The following is a 21812-nucleotide window of genomic DNA, read 5'->3' on the forward strand; positions in this document are numbered from 1 at the left end:
CAGCAAACAAATATAACGCTTAATTTTGCTTTCCTCTTACATCAACTAATGGTGCCAGAAATTCCATTAAAAATTTATATGTCATCTATTTAGGTATGATTTAGATGTGATTCAGTTAAGATACATTCTCACATTGGCATTCATAATTCTGCATCAGTTTTACACATTGCTGTACAATTACAGGCAGCAAAGCAAATACAGTGATACTCCCCATTTAATTGGAGTTTGTGTAAAAGGTATGTAATCCATAACTGCACTGCAGGCTCAGTTAAGTGAAGTGAATGCAGTAGCTGGCTTGTAATGCAACAGATATTGGATATTTGTCACTGTCACATCAGGTCTGGAGAAAAACTAATACACTGCATGCTTGTAAGTATCTATGGTGGTGTAAGAGTGGGGTCTGTAAAAGGTCTGTGTGTGTGTGTGTGTGCGTGCGCTGTGGCCACGCGTGCGCATCTGGTTGTCTGAAGGGTATGTTTCTGTGTGTGTGTGTCTGTCTGTGTTTAAAGAGGGTGTCTGGTTCACATGACCTGCTGCATCATATTCGGGAGGGCAGCTTGATTTTGCTGTGCTTCTGGGGCCAGTGGCTCTCAGAGCACATGTTGTTGACTGAAAGATGTACGCCAGCAGCCCCCTCTTCTTTCTACGCAGGCTCCACAAGATGGATTGTCATCTCCCAGCTCAGCAGGACCCAGGTGCCACTGATGCTGTAATTGGCCAGGTATGGAGTCAGCCATTTCTCAATACTTTCTTATATACAATGTGTCCCCACCCCCCATCCTCAGCTACTTCAGGTCTAAAATATTCCATGTATACATTCTATGCTGTCCTCTGACTTGCCGGTATTTGATTCTGGATTTGACTTGGCTGTTTGTCTCCCACTGCAATTTTTATTGACCTTTGACAGTGTGTTTTTACTGATTGCACTTGTTGTAAGTGCCCTCTTGAGACTGAGAAATTGTGTGTATTTGTGGGTGGAAACACTCATGTGCATATGTGTTTGTGCGTGTGTGTTTATGTTTCTGTGTATGTACTTGTATGTGTGTGTGTGTGCACACGCATGTGTTCATTTTGTGTGAACACTCACATCTGCGCTTGTGTGTGTACGTGCATTTTTGTGTGTGCGTTTTTGTGCGTCTCGGCACGCGTGTGCCTGAGTGAGCGCAGTTGCGCGTGTTCCGCGTGTGTTTTAGCATTAGCGGCGATGACAGCAGAAGGGAGCATAGGCGACTGCACTGAACCCTAATGCGGTTACTGCCCTTGTCCCCCCCCCCCCCCGTCTTGTGCCATTGGATTGTACACACCTCCCTCCCTCTCCACCTCGCGGAGCCGTGCGCTGCGAGAAGGGTGGAGGTGCAGCGCCGCCCCCCCCCCCGTCTACAGGGAGCGGCTCGTACACGAGGCACAGCCTCAGCTCTGGAGATGCAGGCAGCCGCCACTCTTCCTAATGCAATCATACGGTAATAACTCCATTAATCAGACCAAATGCACCCCACAACCTGGCTGTGCTTGCTGAAAGCAGGCGTACATAAATAAACAAAATGTTCTGTACTGGCTCAGTCGGTTACCTCCTGATTATGATTTGCGCTGTTTCCATGCTATTTTAACCTATGCTTCGACGGTGAAGCTGAGTTTGCAGCTAAACGAAGTAAGGAACCGGTTCCATTCTTCTTTGCACTTTGTGATGTTGGCTAAAGAATTTCAGCATTTATTTCACTTTTGTCCTTTATTGCGGAACAATCAGTTCAGCGGCTGCAAAAATTGACGGGTGACGGATGTGTTGTCTGGAATAATTACGAGTAACATTTTTAAAAATTTGTTATTCAATGATCAATCTCACCACAGGAACAATTGCGCCTCTACATTCCAGTGTCTTAGATGCCGTTATGACTGAATTTCATACGTGGTTGCACTAAGGGTGTAGATTATGGTCCCTGTATGCCTATGCTCATAATTCTACAAAAAATGTGCACAAATCTACTAAGAATGACTTTACCATCCAGGAACTATACAGGTTAAATAAATGTCTGTGTTGAAAAATACACGTTAAGGGAATCACACTATGTGTTTCTGTAAACTGAATGTGTTATCAGGAGAACTGATGTAATATGTACACTAAAGTGTACATATAAGCATTGTGCAACAATTAAAAGCAACTGATGTGCTATATCTGAAAACCAGAGAGATGCATGGATAGATTAAAGAAAAGATTTTACTTTCAAGGGAATTTTTTCATTCACTTGCAGGTGAACAGATGCGAATTTCAGACGATTAATTGGCATTGATTTAGTTAAGATGGTTCACTGGTGTGAACCATAATTCAGTGCAACAAAGAAAATTAGCGAGTGATAGAGACTGCAGTGCAATATGATATAATAAAACAGACGAGATTTGAAATGATCAAATTCATATTGCTTCGTACTGTATTTTCTGTACATAGCATGGTATATACCAATGAACAGAGAATTCAGTCTGCCATTGAAAATACATTACTGGCCTTAACATGGTTGCCACAGCCAGCTACATTATAAACAATATCTAATAGTGCAGCATGATGCAATTGCATTCCTTAGTGCTCTCCTCTCCTCTGCGCCTTCATTGCTGCGAGGGAAAACATGGCGATTTGTGCAGTCAACAGGGAACCATGACTGACAGTTGGCTTCATCAACATTACAGGCCTCTTATTTCAGGCCGACGCCAGGTAGACAGGTCACCGTATCCGACTGGCCAGCGGCCCGTTCCCCCTGGGAGAAACACGGTGGAGCAGCGCAACCTCTGCCAGTAGGCCAAAGGCCCTGGCCTGGCTGCACATTTGTGTGTTCGCCTACTCAATCCACTGGCCAACAGTTCAGACAGGAACAAGAGAATTCTCACTGAAAAACCACCTGAGCCCGCGGCCGATGGGCAGGCAAAGAACGGTGTCAAGTCAATGTTGTTAATTTTTTTGCCAAAACCAACTCATAGCCTCAATGGTGTGTATACTATGAGCTCCATAATGTTTGGAACAAAGACATATTTATTTTCTTGATTTGGCTCTGTACTCCACAATTTTAGATTTTTAATCTAACAATTAATGTGTGGTCAAAGTGCAGATCTAAAATAGCTGAAAAAGTGGAAAATTCTTGACTGGCCGAGTCATTCACATGATCTGAATCCAAATGAACATGTGTTGCACAAGCTTAAAGGAACTATAAATGAGCAGGAGCTGAAGATGGCCTGGTGACCTGGTGATGTATGTGGGTCACAGACTTCTAGCAGTCATTGTATGCAAAGGATATGCATCAAAGTGCTAAACATGACTGCTTTCCCTTATATAATATTAATTTGCCCCAAACATTCTGATGCCCTGAAATGGGGAGACTATGTATAAAAATGTCTGTAATGTATACATGGTGAATACAAAATGTATGAAAAATACCCTGCAGTAATAGCTGAGAATGTGGACTTTAACCACACGTGAATTGTTTGGTTACAAAAACCCAGGACCTTCCCACTGCACCACCATGCCGCCCACGATTATGTCTGATGAAAACTTTTCTACCGATTAGTGGGAAAGTTATCTAAGAATAATTGTCCTAACGCTTTCATGAGCCTGCAGGAAACCCAGTGCATTTCCTCAGACAGATGTAGATGTAGAAGGTAGAGTGTTTCAGAATTCCTCTGAGTTGGAGGTAATGGATATCGAATCTGATGTATTGGGTCTGATGTACTGACAGGAATGAAGGAGATTTTTTTGGTATGCGTTCCCTCTCTTAGCTCATCTTCAGCGGTGGTGAAGTGAAAATGTCAGTGTAGTGCAGCCGACTTTGAAAAGTGATAAGAAAGAAGCATAAAAACATTCACTGAAAATATGATGGACACCACATGCCCCTTCACAGTAGCTCAGTTTTTATATTTCTATTCTATCTTTATGTTTAAAAAAAAATGAAAATCACAATATATTAATTTTCTGTGACGTCAATCTGGTGTTGCATTGCAGATCTTCATCATATCTGCTGTTGGTAGGGCCTTTACAACACAACGCGCGGTGTCAATACTTTCCCAGCAAGCACTGGTGTTTTTGGCTGAGTTTGTTTCCTTCGCACATAACGCATCTTACCGTTCAACATTTTAAATGGTGCTTTATATTTCATTTTCCATTGTAGAGAAGCTCATGTGCACGTGGTGAACCCATCACACACTTGCAGGTCAGAAACGGGCGAGAGGTAGAACTCATTTGACGAAAACAGATAGATGGCTGCGGCATCGATCGGGCCTTTCTGCGGACGAGAGGCAAAACGCGTTCGACCGCTCCTGCGCGGTTCTGACCGCGGCCGAGCAGTGCCCGGGCAGGTTTGTTTACCCACGCTGGCCCGGGAGTGCAGATGGCAGCTCTTGATGAGATTTACTCAGACATGTTACATTTTGATTAGCAACAGCCGCCGCCGAAACCGTCTCGCTGAGGAGATCGCTCGCGGCAAGCCGTCGATACTTTCCCCGGCTTTGACGTAGATGCGCCGCGACACCGCACGCCTGCGTCGGCCAACGCGCGGCAGCGGGGAAACGAAAAACCCGCGAACGGCCGCACGTTTTCTGACTCGATCCGGCCCTGAGGCGCTGGCGACGGCGGGGCCTGGGGTGCCACGGGGGGGGGGGGATTTCAATCTAGGCCGCAGATCGCCGCCGGAAAACACAGGGGCGAGAATCCAGCCGCATACTACTAAAGGTAGCCGCATTAATTTAAGTGCGAAACGCGCGCGTCTGTTTTGAAACGCCAAAGACGCAGATCGATTTAGCATTGAGCCAATCAGCTGGCATGTTTGCTTTCATTTGATTCAATAGCCGCTGTTTGAAAACTGCATTTGCAATGGTGAAAAGTTGATGGATGCTGGCTGGCTCCCAATGCCACGGTGCACTTCGCTGTCTGAGCCGGTTTGGGTTGATTTACATCATGTAGCTTCAGGGAAGGGATCTCGCGCCGTACAATGCAAACACTTTGTACAGTAAAACTTTAAATTCATAACCACGCATTTGAATAGTTGTGTGCTTAGCTGTTTAATAAAGTACCCTTTAAATAGTTTAATAGCCCTCAGGTGGCATAGTGGCTTTCCCTGTGTCTGCACGCTTAGGACAACTATCTAATTATTGATGAGAGCCACTCTGATATTCAACTGCACTGAGACACGAAGGCTCTCATGAATGTGCCTTAAGGCCTTTCTTCAATAATTAACATTAAGTCCTAATATCAGGCCCTTTTTTATTTAATCTTAATCTTTATTTAATGTTTACATTCCAGTCATCCCTCAAAAATGTTTTTTTTTTCTTTTTTTTCTCAGAAAATAAAACAAAGAAGGACATGGCAAACCCTCCCATGATGAGCACTTCGAGTTTTGCAGTCCCAACTGACAGATAATGCGTAATTCCCGATGAACGGTGATGTCGGGCTTCTACGCACAAGCTTTTACGGTACATGTGAATGCTATTAGGCTATAGAAGAGTAGCATGAGAAGCATGTTAGTTAACAATGAGCGAAACGTGTGACCACACTTGAGCAAGAACTGAGCATGTAACATGTCCTCCTTACAAACACTTGGGAACTCTTTTGCGTGGGGCTAATAATTAAAGCTGAAGAGACCATTCTGCACAGTAAGTGCAACCATGATCTTAAGGTCAAGAGCTGAGGTAAAATCACAAATAAGTGAAAGAACTGGGAACCAGACATTTCTTGTACATTAGGCGCTTGTCTTTCCTTCCCTGCTGAGAACAGCTGGTCACTTAAGTGACATTCAGGCTTGTGAAGATTACAAACGTTTAGTTTTCCATCCGGTTGCAAACCTGATCAATTCAGCAATTTTCATAGGCTGGAAGAGTGTTAGAAAGCAGCCCCTCCCCTGGCCCACAAGCCTGAGCAGCAGAGAGTGAGGCAGCTACCTGTAATAAACGCAGTAATATCACTGCAGACCGTACAGTCAGGTAGAGGTACTGTGCTATAGAAACACCGAGTTCTTTTTGAAGCCTCACAGGAATTGCCACACATGGAGGCATGAAGCATGAGAATCCTTCTGAGAATAAGAAATCCTTTTCCGTTTGGTTTATGTTTATTGATGGAAGGATACGTACTTAGCTCTATTTGTGACAGTGTTGCAAGAGGACAGTGTTGTGTGTTGTAAGCGGGAAAAAGCAGACGCAGTATTTCAGCGGTCACTATGCATTTCTGTATTCAGATAAAAGATTCTGTAAATGAGGGAAAATTGCGGTTTTCTAGCCTATTGCAGTTGTGCTTTAAAACCATCGGTGATTTGGCAAATACTGTATTTAAAAATAGCTGTAATATAATAATAATAATAGATAATTTCTATTTAAGGCGTATGTCACAGCCACAAGCTAGATGTTCTAAACGCTTAGCCATTATATTCAGTTACATTTTATTACAGTCTCTGTCTGAGCAATACTAATGCTAGCTCCAGCTGGTCCAGACATTGCTGGTGCTTCAGGGAGCTCACTGTTCTTTTTTTTTTAATTAACTGTTTCATCTGCTGAAGGCAAAAGGACTGACTGTGCTACAGGTGGATCTGGCTTTCAAATGACAATAGTGCTGCTGTTAGCATGGCCATTTACAAGTGATGGAGGAGGTGAGCGACACATTTATGCAACTTTCCTTTGTACAGCTGAACAAAATGCTCATGTTTCAAGAGAATAACAGAACAGGAAATCTTCAGGAGGTCAAAGGAGTTTTTTTTTTTTTTTTTCATTTTGTTTTTACCAGACTTCTTCAAAGCTTTTTTTCAGAGCCACTTTGCGGAACACTGTAGCGCGTTCGCTAGTGGTCGTATTCCCATGCCTGGGAGTGCCTTTGTCCTTATGTTGCAGAGCGCTAGGCTCGCTGCTCATTGTCAGTCCCTCAAAAGCCATTCTGTGTCCCGGTAAGGAGGCTCTCCAGACTGAACCATGTGCCCCATGGTTCCTTGCATCGCCGTCTCCTTCCCCAGCTCTCCCTCCTTCCCTATACAACGGTGAAGCTGAGGCTCCCCAGGGGAAGTCTCCTTCTGAGACAGAGCAGCCATGAGTTTCCCCCATCTTACCTACAAGCTGACCTTTAAGATTATTTCAGCGCAGACATCGTGTTTTTGGGGAGTTCGCGGGATTGACGTGTATCCTGTCCGTTTGCTGAGCCTGCGGTCTTTCCCAGGTGTGCAGGACTTTCGCAATCTCGCTCACAATAGCCCTTATGAATCAGCAAATGATTGATTAATTACGTTTGTAATGCGTTGTTATTATGCTTCTCGGTGTATATTCTGTCTGTAGTTCACAAAATAGGTATCAGAGAGGTTTGCATTTTTGTCTGGATATTTCTTTGGAGTTGCAATTTGGGGTCTTTGGCTTTAGTGTGTGTACCAGTGTTATTTTGGTAACATTTTCTATGATACATGCTATTTATGGTATGTATATTACATTACATTACATTACATTATAGGCATTTAGCTGACGCTCTTATCCAGAGCGACTTACAACAGTGTAACCAAACTCAGGATCAAGTCCACTTAAGTCCATTGAATAAAATGTAGATAAAAAGCCTTTACTATGTAGATACATAGGAGACACAAGATAGTCTGAACCAAAAAATTTCTTTTTTTTTTTTTTTTTTAATAGTTATGGGAGAGGGTTTAGGGAAGAGGAGAGAGGTATACAGAGAAGAGGTGCGTCTTATATGTCATGGTGATGTTACTAACTGTATCAGTGATGTCGTAACACACCATATTTGTAGTTAGCGATGTCCATGCATTTCTGAATGTTTACGTAAAGCTTTTTCAGAAGGTATACCCTGCTTATGAAGGTTATATAGAAGAGTTATATAGCTGCTGTGATGGGATCATTCATAGAAAATATTACTGAAATACCTCTGATATGTTCTCTGTTGCATTCTGGCAGAAGACTTTCTTCTATTCTGGTCTGAGTCATTTTCGGTCTCGGCCAAAACAGCTGACAGATTAATTGACTGCTGGTCGGGGGTTCAGACTTGAGCAGATGCGATCCCTGTTCACTTCTCAGGGATGTGACTTGTGAATGACATAAGTTATATTAGGTTCTGAGGAAGGAAACTGAGATAATAATGCACTTAATCAAACTGGCGCTAGCTATAAAGCTCTTTTGCTCTTACTGTAGAATATGGGCACACAATGCACATGAACATGATATTCAGATATTTACATTGAGCGGAAATACATAACTGCTACAATGATAAGGCATATAGATCACGTAATTTGCCCTGTGTGGGTCAGCTTCACACACACACTAATTTCTGATGCAGTATATTCAGTGTCCATTTTATATGAAGTAAATGAATTCCACCACAAGTCATTTCAGTGCTGTCTGCCATGTCTTTGTCTAATTCATTTTTCATACCTTCTCAGACTAGTGTCAGGGCCTTCGCCGATGCTCAGTTAGGGAGGAGGAATGAATCCAGGTAGTGAGCTTCAACCCTCTTCCATTTGACTCCCCCCATGTTACATACACTGTCAGGCCTTCCCGGTTGATACACCACCACAGGGCCTTCTGCCCGGCTCCGGTGGGGGGGCCTACGTCACTTCCCCTCCGCCGATCCCCCTCCACCCATCCGATCCCCCTCCGCCCGTCCGATCTTCCTCCGCATGTCCAGTCCCCCTCCGCCCGTCCGATCCCCCTCCACCCATCCAATACCCCTCCGCCCGTCCGATCCCCCTGTGACCCGCCTGCCCGCCCGCCAGGGCTCAGAGGAGAGGGGACCCGCGGTGAAAACAATCAGCACATTTACTTCAGGTCTTAGTGATTCCATGCAGGTCGATACTCCATGCTGATGCGCTGAAAGCAGGAAGGGGGAAATCTCGAGGCTGAAGTGGGGCGGAGGGGCGGAGGGGTGGGGAAACAATTTCCTCGAGTTCAGGAGGTACGTGCAGGCATGTTGTGATCTCTGTTTCCTGAGCACCTCTTCTATTCACCGCCCAGGGAAGAACTCAGAAAGTCATGAGGGAAATAGTTGGTTTTAACAGAGACTGCGTGGGTGCAATGCATGAGCAGTTATGAGGTCTGCGTGTGCAGTGTACTGTATTTATGGGCAACTAATCAAATACATATCAGGGCCATTACGAATCAGGATGCCAAGTGCTCAGAGGAGTGGCAGGATATTAATATTCACCACTGAAGGGACTGTTCTAACACTCTTCAAAGTAATGTGTTAAAGTATGACAAACATGCAGGAATGGGCAGTATTTCAAATACATGTATTGGATATTATATATTCATTCATAGAATACTAGTGTTTTCATAATGTGGGATGCTTGCTTCATTTTGGTTTAGTTAAAGCCCCTGTGCCACCTGCAAAGCAATGCACCAACCATTTCACTTTAGTTTATAGACGCATTTATTTTGATGGTATTTTGTATTTCACAAGAATATACGTTACAGTCTGTTTTACCCAACCTTCCACATGTAGCTCAATGTTGAGTCCCAATACTCAGCACAGCACAGTGTCATATCATAGCACAGCGCAGCTTGTGTTCCGCAACTCAACAGAAGAGTCATATATCCAAGACTCAGCACTACATAGGGTTAGCATTCCAGGACCAAGCACGGAACCGCACCATGCTCTCGCACCCATCACAGTACAGTGTCATATTCCAGAACTCAGGATGGGACAGCCTCATATTCCACGGAATAATTTACACACATGCTGCAGATGCCACTGTGTGCATTTTCATTGAATTTATGAATCTATAACACTGAGTCAGCAATGTATGTGACTTCAGACTACTCTGAATGAGATATTACTTGGTGGTGTTGACTATGCAATGTGTTTTGCTTCCACCCAAGAAAGTAGAAACTTGCTTGAAGTTTCTCCAAAGAAATTCAGTAAAATATTCTGAAATCTAAATTCACATTTATGCCTAAGACAGAATATTGAGGTGGAACAGAATACAGCAATAATTTCTTTTTTCTAAAGAGTTTTCCTCATAGGGAAAATTGTTTTGGTACCGGCAAAACTGCAAGTAAGATGTATGTGTGTGCATAGGAAACAGCACACAATGTATATGCACTGTAGAAAGACCACTCAGTGTACTGTTTAAAGCCCACATACCAATAAATAATGATGCACTGATAATGTGAATAAAAATGTGATTGATATCAGGACCTTCAAGTAGCATTTATTTAACTGTGAGCAAAACACATTTGTCACTATTTATATGCATTATGAAATACAGTAATAATTCGGTGCGCTGAAAAATTGTTATGTTAGGTAAGGTAACTTCACCGTCGCCTACTCCTTTAGCATGTGTGGCTTAGCAGTATGGTGGTTGTATTTATCATCATCAGCTGGACATTATGGGCTGTATGTCATTATCATGAGAGGCATCCATTCCACCCTTTTTGGCATAACAACCCGGTGTGTTCAGTGACACAGTGCAGTGTTCAGTGCACTGCAGCCAGAAGTGCTAATATCCCATTCATCCTGAGCTCGTCCCCTGGGAACGCATGAAACAATTTACTCTTCTAATGCGCTGAAGACGTAGACCGCATGTGCTTGGTGTAGTGTAGTGCGAAAGATGGCATATTAAAGTGATGTAATTACAGCTTCAGATGATACTGCGGTGCATTAATCACAAACCCTGCATGCATTAGCAGCAGCATTAAGAAGATTGTGATTTGTTTCAACAGAAACGTAATACAAAACATAATTCCCTTTTAATGGTGTTTTTCTTCTCTCTCTCCTTTTTTTTTTTTTTTTTTGCGTGGGCCTGCATCGGACAATTAATTTGCTTCTGCGCTAGAGATGATGCTTTATTTTACTTGTCATGCAAGGTATTCCTTCCCTTCTAATTACGATCTGCCCACGGTAGATTCGGCCGGGTGCTTTCCTTTGCAATTAGTATATATTACACAGTTAATGACTAACACTCTCTGGTGTCATAAAACCCAATGAAGTGATAAATTTAAAGTAATTGGAGTAATTCAGTGGCTGAGTGTTAAATGCGGGGACAGGAAGAACGGAAGCAGTTGTCGCCATCTGCGCCCGCGGCTCTCCTGCCGGGGCTGATGGGAAATCTTTCTCAGACACGATATGCATTTTATTAGTCATGTTTGTTTTTAAATAGGTCACCAGGGACTACCGAGCCGTTCTCTGCCAATGGCCCAAAGGGGTCTGAATCGCAGCTGGCACGGCGGCCATTTCTGGTACGGGGGGACTACAGAGGAGCTTGATATTTATAAGGCTGATTTTATTGTACCAATAATGTGGCTTTAGTCAAAGTGGCCGCTAAACGGATAATATGTCTGTCATTTATCGAGATTGTATTTTTTTTCCCTCCCCCTCCTCATCTTCTGGAGATTTCTAATGCACTGTTGGTGGTGAGGAATAATTCCTCCCCTCCTTTACAATCTACTTAGCAATGATTTATTGATCCAGGCTTCTTCCTTCATAGAGAATTACTGATCCTTTTTGGGAAATCAGATTTTCACACCTTTCATGAGAGTGTGCACAGCACGGGTCCCAGGAGGTTGCCAGAGAAGTTGACTTTGAGGAGAGGCCCCTTGGCGACGTGCGTCTCTGCGGGCTCATCGCTAATCTGTAATGTCAGTAATGTGGGGAGGGTAAAAATAGTTTCATCCCACTCCCTCTATTGCTCCAGAAGCCAGGCCTTTTGAAAAGCTCCTTTTTGTTTATTTGAGAAGCAGTCAGGGTTTTTTTTTTTTACCTGCTGTCAAGCCCCATGTTCTGGATGGCAGTATTGATTTTGAATAATCTCCTGACTGCGGGATGTCAAAATGGATGTGGAACACAGTTAGAATTAAGAAATCTTGTCTAACTTGTGGGATAATACTAGGGGCCTGGTGATGTAGCTGTGGACAGATTTCACTTTGGTGGATTTTACAACTTAAGTGGTTGGCCAGACAAAGTTGTTGGGCAACTACATACTGTATCCAAAAAAAGCCATTTTGAGTCTTCTCTAGATTCTATTGCAACATTGGATATCTGGTCCTGTATGCCCGTTTAAGCTTTTAACTCAAGACCAGGGCTAGGGAGGCACACACTGTATTGTTTTTCTTTTCTTGCCTTTACTGTTTTTTTTAAATCAGGAGATGCTTCAGTAACCCTCCATGTGATGTTTTTATGAATTCTGACTTGGAAACTGAAACTTTACTCTAGGATGGCATCTGAATCTTTTCTCTCTATATTTATCTTTGCCATTATTTGTGTTGCCTGTTGTATATTTCCAACTATTTCTCTCTATATAGTAAAATAGACCTCATTCAAACTCATCCAAGTAAAAAGTTTCTCTGAAAAATATTTTACTAACAAGTTTTTGGTGTACTTCTTCATGAAACACTAAATTTTGGTGCAATGATGCCCGCTATGATCTAGAATAACATCCTGTGGTCAGGACACCCATGAAGCAATTAGCCATTGCTTTGCCTGTAGAAGGAGAGTTTCCGTTGGAAGTTTATTCCCTGTCTCAGCACAAATTAGCATCTTCTTTTAATAGCTGAGCAGCATAAGTGCTCTTAAGAAGTACTAAAGATGCAGGAACTATTTTATATGTTAATAAAATATAATTGTCTTATGGATTAATTTGAATTGTCCTCAGGCTGTGGTGTTGAGCTAGTCTCTGCCATTTAGCCAGGAACTGAATTTCCAAACATGTTGTAAAGGTTTGATGTGGACTATTTAATTCATCATCACTTCACAATTTCCTGTTATCGTGTAACACAACAAAGATGCTTCTCTCAGGTATCTCAAGAAAAGACCTAGAGACCTCAGACTGGTGTCTGTGGAAGAATTTTAAAGAGGAAAAGACTGTTGATTCTTTGGGCACCTCCCAGATGGCAAGGAGGATGTAATGAGCTAAATCCAGTCTCATCCCTCCAGCTTGATGAACCTTAGTATGTACTCTTTGGGTAGTTCCTGTGTGTGTAGTCCTCATTAACTTGATGTGGATAACATAAAGGGCTAAGACTACTATCCTGAATTGTTCCTCGGTGCTAGAGGAGTTCACCTTCTCTACTACTCTCTGTTCCCATGCACTTAATTGGAGAAGAAGGTCAGCACGCTTTCTTTTGGGGCATCAATGGGACCTCACTCTGTCCAGACTCATTAGTTTGTTTCTGGCATGCCAGCTGCGTGCAGGACATTCCTGACAAGCAGAAAGGACCATGGGTACTTTGAGGGCTACTTTGCTGAACTGGCCAAACGCAGAGCCCATGGTCGATGTGGATCCAGACCCAGGCCACAGAAAGAATCTGGGTACGGTCATAAATGCAGGCGGCAGGGATGGTGGGAGGACATCAGGACAGAGTCATCTACCCCCAGGTTTAGATAAAGCTCAATGGTGCTCCCTTGGGCACGTTGCTCCTCCCACTCATCCAAGACCTGACAGGAACTCACTGGAGATTCGAAAAAAAGAAACTGTTACAGCAAAAATAAAAAACAGTTGCTAAAGCATGTGTTTGACCCTCCTACATGATGGTCAGAGCAGGCTCCTATGGGGCCAGAAATGAGGTTAGTGCAAGTCTACCCTAATTTCTCTGAACATTAGGCATCTCAGCATGCCAGTCTTCTCATATATACACATTTTAATGAGGTGCTGGTTGCTTAGTTTAAAAGCACGAATGTGCTGTCTGTCAAGCAGCACACGTGTCAGGTTAGCGTAAGTTCTTTATATTACTGAATGAGGCGGAAAATCCACATCCAGAAAGTGAAAGGGAAAGTCCTACCCAGTAATTAGCACAGTTCTTCAACCAGGAGGTTGAACTAATTAGTGAAATCAGCCGGCTGAGTTCATGAGGCGGGGGGGATGGCAGGACTTTCTTTTCTGAGCCCTGGACTTTTCACCTCTGGTTGATTTACATTTCTGTTTGTACAAGATAAAAAGCCGCTGAAAGACTTCTTCCATTGATCCTGTTGATCATTTTAGCTGCTATTTATTTATGTTTCTGCACTTCCGATGTTGGCTCCTGGAGCGTTACTGAGAAGGTTGCAAGCCCCCTGTTCCCCTTCATCGGATCAGGCCTCAAACCAGACCTGCGCAATATCCCGCGCTCCTGTAGATCACATTATGGGCTAGTGCATTAGCTCCGCGCGCGGAGCTCAATCAGTCAAACCTGACGTCTGGTCGTTTTTCCTCAGAGCAACCATAGGCACTGCGTTTCAGGAGGACACGCAAGACCTAACCACAGAGAAAACAGCAGAGCCAGAGGTCCGCCATCACGGAATAAAATATGTTGCAGCCGCTGGATTGCTTCAGATGGCAATAAGAGGCCGCGTGTCGCGATTTGATCAATTATACTGGTCGGAGCTAATTCCTTTCCATGCGGCGCTCAACTTCTGTGTGGGTAGTCTTACACGATGCTCAGTCAATGCATCACTCTCTCAGACAGCAAACAATATTTAAAGATGAAATATGAATCTATCCATGAGCATAATATACATATTTATCGTACTGCAATTCTGCCTGCCAGTTTAGTATGCTTAATGGACTAACAATATAATTTAATCAATATATTATCTTTATGACGGGAACTTACATTCATTTCCAAGCATCAGCTTTATTTTTACATTGTAAATAGAGCAAGTGAACAAGGGAATATTGATGCAACTTAAAACAAGCTAAGCGAAGGTTTCTGAATCTAGGTGTAGAAAAGCCTCTCCTAGTCAACAATCCAAAACTGCCTTAATGTAAGCTTATGTGTGAGGTGACACGGTAGCTGATATATTAAAAACTATTTGTCAGTGTCATGGCGTATAGCTGGGCACTGGGAACCGCATATCCGATCGACTGGCCCCTCTATGAGCCGAAGTATCCCAGCAATGGAACGGAATGGCAAGTGTGCCCACAGCTGGAGGCTTTCTCACTAGGAGTGTGTCAGAGGATTCTATATTACATGTCCAGGAGGTGGTGGCATGGACTGTAAGTATTGTGTGTGCGTGTTACCCTCTATATCACTGCTCAGCTCCTAATGCAGGGGGCAGATTAGCTCGCCATGGGCTTTGATGTTGCAGAAGGTCAACCCTGGGGGATCGATGGACAAAAACGAATTCTCACTTTCCTTGCCAATCGATGCCTTTTTTTTATATATTTATCTGAAGTGGGCCTGCTGGGTTTTATGGTTTCCCGGCTTCAAAGAGCTTTTTTAAGGCCCTTCTTTGATAGACCGGGGCGTAACAAGGCATTTTTCAATGGGCCACTTACTTTTCACCAGGTCCATGGTCTTTAGCAGCTGTGGGTACTCTGGAGTTTGAAATGCAGTGCTCTGTCATCAAAATGGTGCGTGGGTTTTCTCTGGTTACTATGCATATGATAGGGGAACAGCCATTGGCTGATTAGTCATAGCACTCCTTTATAAATATAATCCCAAATTCTATCTCATCATGGTGGCGTTTTTTTTTTAAGATTAAGATTGAAATTTAAATTGATATTTTGTACATTTTCTGCTACATTCTTAAAATTAATTTCTTAAAAGCATTCTATTTGTCTAATGCAAAAAAACAAAAACACATACACCAGTTACTGTGTTGCTGGACCATATTAATATTTTCTGTTTATTGATTTTTAAAAACAATGTTTGCATTATTTTTAGTTATTTAACATTATGAACCCATGTTGCCAAAACATTTTTATAAAAACGATGAAAGAATTAACTGTATTCATTTTGTAGACATTCATTGAAGTGTGTTGTGCTGTGTCTGTCTAATCAAGTATTTTGCAGTGCACACTCAGTTAACCAGGTGTTAAGGCAGGCAATCCATTACCAATAGACAAATATACTTAGTCATAGATTATATAGATTTTGTTCTTATTGTTCAGTAGATTTTGTTTGTTGCTTCTCAAAATTTCATTGCTGTTGTCTGGGTTGAAGCATACCATTTTCTATCTATATTTCTTTGGTTTCTCAGCAATCAAAATGCTCTAAGGACAACTTGACCCCAAGGCATTTAACTAATGACCATGACACATTATTTTAAATTTATACATTTCACTATTTGTGGAAATTATTTGTCTCGAGACTTTCGGACATTAATGTCAATTTTCATTTCTTACATTTAAGGAAAAAAAATCTAGAATAAATATGTAGTTTACAAAATAAAATAATAATAATGATAATAATAATAATAATAAGATGGAATTACAGAGCAGAGTTACAGTACAGTAAATTGTCCTCAGGCTACCAGTCCATCAGCAGTAGAATATAAGAAGGGCAGAGCCTGTTTAAAGGAAGATGAGAAACAGAAGCAGGATCGGGGACAGTGTGCGTCAGACCCTCTGGGGGGCGACAGATATCCCGCGTAAGCCCCCGCCCATCTGTTTGTGCGCTGTGGCAGAGCCTCAGTCGCTCGTTTGCTTCTCTGCCTATTTCCTTCCGAGGAGAAGTGAGAATGAGGAAACGGTCTGTGTTTCCATCAACACCTGCCGCCAGGTCGTATGCAGACACAGAGGTTCTGATTCAGTACGGAGGATATGATTGCACATGGAAGGAGATTCAGCTCAGGGAGAAAAACTTGCCATTCTGTATTCTGTCGGATTCAGTAATCTTATGATAGCAACACCAGCACTCTTCTACTAAACAACAATACTGCTACTAGTACTACTTCTAATACTTTTACAATGTTATTATTATTATTATTATTATTATTATCATTGCCATTCTTGTTATTATTATTATTATTATTATTATTATTATTATTATTATTATTATTTAAAAATAAAACTATAGGTTTTGTCTAAGTCCTTGCTGTAACAATTATACATACTGACACAGATTCCACAGTTACGGCAAAATTATAATTTTCATAGACACAGGGGAAAGCCATGTGCTTTGTCAAAGAGGTAACTCTGCATTTTTAGGCACTGACCATTACACATTTTAACTCACTTTAATCTCACCGATCACCGTGCCTGCTGTTACATATTGCACATATTGCGTCAGCTGGTCCTGGATCAAAAATGTTCCCTATAGTCAGTGGTCTGAAAATGGATTTCCTTTTTTTCCTTGTTTTTTTTCCCTTGCCTGTGACTCAGTGGTTGGTCATCGAGTGTTGCTACAGTATATAACACTGTTTTGGTGATATTAATCCTGTGGGTTGAGGCGTTGCTGGGTGATGGCGAATGCGCTCAGAGATGCAGCTCAAACAGGAGGAGAATATCGATCCAGCAGCGGAATTACTGGGATGGCAAAACCTGGCTGGTATCTAAACTTTTGCTTCACATGGAGGTTAATGAGTTCCGCAGCAAGGGCACCTGCTCTCTGCTGAGAAGATCAGTGGCAGGTTTTGATTTAACAAGTTCAGGTCTCCATATTCATTTCTATGAATTACAAATATGATAGCAATAAGCATTATAATAGTCATTAAGACGGCACAATTAGATTTAAAGACAGATGGGTGTTCAAAAGCCTGGCAGGATGCACTTGTTACAGCATCTCATTGTGAAAAAGTACATGTATTAGGATGATAAACTTAAGGGCTTCTCTTTTACATGCATGTGTGTCACTGCCTCTGTATTACATTATATGCCAGCACATTTGACTGCACCAGAATGACGCCGCTCTCTCTGTTGTGCACATGCTCTGTTAACTAGCAGGGATCTTCCCCCATAAGGACGAGTGCTATCGGAGCTCAATCCATTTTGGTGGAAGCCTCCGTCAACAAGACCCACTTTTTTTCAATCCTCGCATCAAAGCAGAAAGGGAGATTTCTTTTCTGGTTTCGCTAGGTGTCACAGAACTCGCTTCTCATTAAAGACAGAAATGTGACAGCACTCTTTCAGTGCAATCGTACAAATACACAGTGGCATCCGGATGTAACCCACACGTGCGGTGCATAACAAAATTATTTGTATCAAACAATAGATATTAAACCAGACAGAAACGCATGAATAAATAATCTGTGTTAGGTTAATTACGATAATCATCACTGTTTTATCTAAAAAGGAAGACAAGCTCTTACTTATTTAGATTGTATGATTAATTAGCATTTTTATTGCAAAGTAAAATTGATGGAGGTGATGATGAGTATGTCTGATAATAACCAGAACAACTGCAGTAATGATGATGAATTTGGTTTGAATTAATTCACGATTAATGAATTGCTGTTAGTAATATTACTACATTTATGGTTATTTCTATAAATATGATGATAATGACTTTTATTCTATTACTATTGTATGATAATGCTGATAAATATGTATGGATATTGTATATAAAAATATACCAATATGTATTATTACAGTGGGAAATTATACTATTGCTTAAATAATAATAATAATCATCATTACATAATCATAATCACAATCATAATTGCAATAATAATCAAGTAGTGGAAGTAGATTCATTGTTGCAGATATTTTATGTTTTAACAGTATATTCTGCATTATTGCAACAAACTCATTTCTCAGTCAGCGCTTCAAAGTCAGCTATCACTGGGCTCGAGTGGAACGCAAGGTGTGAAATTTCGGGACGTGGGGGCACTGTGGGCAGCGAACGGAGGCCACGCTGGATCCCCCGTGGGGATCGGCAGCAGCGTGGGGGCTTCGGGGGGCGGGGGGGGAGCCCGACCCGGCCTGGGGGAGACGGTGCAGCTCAGGCCATTAGCAATTAGCACGGATATCTGATGATGGCCAGGAGGCCAAGCCTGGCTGCTGGCTCTGAGGGACATGGGGGGGGGGGGGGGGAGCAGAGTGCTTTCCCTGCTCTTTCCCTACGGCCAAAGGAGAAACCCAATCCCCTCCAGGGCCTCGCACACCTCCGGCCGCACCGCCGGGGCCGGGTTCGAACGCTGCCCGGGGAGCGGTGTTTTATTAAAGTAATTAACAGCACGGCCGTGGAGGGGGGGAGAGAGAGAGAGAGAGAGAGAGAGAGAGAGAGCCTGTCATGTTGTTTCTCCGACTGGAGAGACAGATGAAAGATGATAGCGGGGATCTCATCCCCTCCACTTGTTTAGAGATTGTCAGAAAGAGAAATGTCAGCATTATAAAAGCGTCGCTGTGCTCTTGATATGATAAAACCTTCAAGCAGAAAAGAGAGAGGAAAGGGAAAAAAGGGAGAGATGGAGAGATGGGGGGGAGAAGCCTGCCCTTCCGCACAGCAAGCGCGTTGCAGTTGCTTTTTATTTGTCCTGTTTTTCTGTTATGGCTGGCAGCAAAAAAAAAAAAAAAACGACTTCTTTCCCCTCTTTTCCCCCTGTGTTCCTGCTACAGCCCTTGCTTTCCGTCTTTTTTTTGTTTTATTATATGTCTCGCAAGCCCTAATGCCCCAGTGAAAATTACATTGTTAAATGACAGTATTTCAAAGCCATGAATGCTTTCCACCATCCCTCTGAGCTTTCAAACAGTCAACAGACTGTAAAGAATAAATAATAAAAAAGTATTGATTATTTTGATGACTGCGAGATTCAATTAGGTATTAATTTTGCCCTCCAGTGGACCTATCAGACTATTCAAAGGGGGGGATTTGGGGGAGGACGGGGGGGACTAAATGCATGTAGAGTGTGGCCGGGCTTAAATAGAGAGTAAAATGTGTTTACCTATCTGGGAATAGGAGGGCATTGATGCGCAGAGTCCAATATTTAAGTGCCCTACAAATGAAGCGCCGATGACAAGCGACATTGTTTGCAGGGATATGAGTATTGACCAGCCGCGTTGCATTCGATGACAGCTTAAACTATTTCTATTGATTAACATTTTCATAGATTATCATGTGACAAATCACAGTCCCCCGACGCCCCCGATGAACACATTAAAAATCCCCCGCGGGGGTTGCGTCCATCGACCGTCACGGGGTGGGTGGGGGTGGGCTGTTGGGGGGGGGGTGGGGGTGGGGGGACGAGCGGACAGCGGATGAGCAGACCCCCCTCTTCCCCACGGCCGCACACGAGAGCCGGTCACCTGCTCCTCACTCTGAACCCATTTGGGCAGAAACTTCTCAATAAATAACAGGCGGCGAGCGGGGGGAAGTGCGTCTCGCCCTCCCGATTGTCCCCCGTTACCGTTCGATCGCTCCGAAGGAAGCGAGGGGAGAAGGCTCCGTGGTCCGAGGGGGCCGTCCGTGAGAGGATAGCGGGGGTAGGGAGAGGCGCGGGCTCCAGCGCGAGAGCGGCTTTTTGGAGCGGCTCCGGGTTCGCGCGTAAAAAAAGTCGGGAGCGTGGAGGACGTGGAGAGGCGGGTCTCGGGTCCGGCGGTCGGCGTGCCGTAGCTCGCTCCCCCGCCTTTCTCAACCTGGTCGTCCGGAAAAAAAAACGGCATTTTTCAAACGGTTCCTGTATGTTTTTCTTTCCCAAAGACGTGGCTCTCTGTGGAACAACATTTTCAGTAAGTATATTTCTTACAGACTTCCACAGTACAACTGTAGCTCCATCTTTTTTTGTTTGAAGGGCTTTCAGTTCATAATATAACTGTATAACGGTTCATATGTACCACTTGTATAAGTGTATAGCAGTCTGCATTCATGGAAATGCATTTTTCTGTGCTGTTTTTCAAAGTGTTCAAACAAAATTCCTTTCCATCGGTTTGATAAAAAGCTATCCACACGTGGGTACACATATTCAGTGAACTGATGGAAATTCAGGATCAATAGTATGTTCTTTGTGTAATGAGTGTGAATAGAAATGAATGAAATTATTTCTGCGTTTGAAAAGAGCGGGACAGCGTGCTGAATGTTAGCCGGGTCACCTTTGACTTGTGGCTTTTCACCGTGTCACGTGTAGTTTCCTCGCCTGTGAAGCCAGCAAATTCCACCTTGACACATCTACACCATTTTGGGCCTCCTGGCGCTCCTTTTATAAGATGTTAAACATTACTATTAATACACATTCTGATTATAGTCTGATGCACTTTATGTACTGGATATATATATGACATGTAATTATTGTTTATGTGCGAGAGCATGTAAGTGTGTTTAATGGTAACAAGATTTTGCCTCCACGGCGTATGTGTATTAATGGGGAGTCTGGAGGCTCATGAACGGTGTGGAGCACCTTTAATAGGGTGGGGAGTAATGGAAAACTCATGCGATCTGTAATAGCTCTTCAGTTGACTGCAGCCAGCAATAACAGCAGGAGCAGCATCAGCCTCAGATAAGAGAGAGAGAGAGAGAGGGGGAGAGCATGAGAGGGGGGAGAGCGCACGAGTGAGAGAGAAGAGAGGAAGGCAGAGGGAGAGGGAAGGGAAGAAAGAGCGAGCGAGCGGAGAGGGAGAGAGAGAGAGAGAGTGGGAGAGGGAGAGAGTGTAAAAGCGCACGCCAAAAGCTCAGCACGTTTTTTTTTTCTCTCTCCCACCTGGGTTTTTCTCCGCTCCTTCCAGGATCCAATGATTACAGGGCAGCTCAGCAAGCCCCTGCTCTCCCTGCGCAGCGAGGCGAGCGGCGCCGAGCCGCGGGGCGACGGCACGGCGGCCACCCCGGACAGCGAGCTCAATGAGCCCCTGCTGCTGCCGGCCGAGGCCGCCGACGGCGAGGACGCTCCCGGCAAGCTCTTCGGTGAGTCTGCACCCGCCCCCCTCACCCCCATCCCCAACCCCCGCCTTCCCTGAGTCCAGGGCGTTTGGGACCGGTGGGGGGGGGGGGTCTCCTGCGCGTCCGCCCCTAACCGCCGTGCCTGAGCCGAGGGGTCGACTGTTTGAGCAACCCGGAAAAGTTGGGTTGGGGTTCAGGGGGGGTGTGGGGGGGTGGGGGGGTTGGCGGCTGTGGCGTGGGCCCTGGGCACCGCGGTGGTGCCGCGCAGGGGCGAGCTGCTGCCGAAAGTTGACGGCAGGTGTTCGCCAGCACCGCGGGGTGTGCGAACAGCTGTTTTCCAGGTGCGTTTGTAAAGAGTGCCG

The 21812-nt window shown here is 43.8% G+C and overlaps 1 protein-coding gene across 2 annotated transcripts in view; it reads left to right on the forward strand.

Annotated features, from left to right (window-relative positions):
* pou6f2 (POU class 6 homeobox 2) overlaps positions 1 to 21812 on the forward strand; it is a 132316-nt gene that overhangs the window by 1376 nt on the left and 109128 nt on the right. For both annotated transcript variants that reach the window (XM_064330810.1, XM_064330809.1), the window contains exons 2-3: positions 652 to 721; positions 21300 to 21474. In XM_064330810.1, coding sequence (XP_064186880.1) covers positions 662 to 721; positions 21300 to 21474 — 235 coding nt within the window. In that variant the 5' untranslated portion in view covers positions 652 to 661. The remainder of the gene's footprint in view (positions 1 to 651; positions 722 to 21299; positions 21475 to 21812) is intronic.

This window comes from Anguilla rostrata, chromosome 4 (assembly GCF_018555375.3).
Source record: "Anguilla rostrata isolate EN2019 chromosome 4, ASM1855537v3, whole genome shotgun sequence".
Lineage (NCBI taxonomy): Eukaryota > Metazoa > Chordata > Actinopteri > Anguilliformes > Anguillidae > Anguilla > Anguilla rostrata.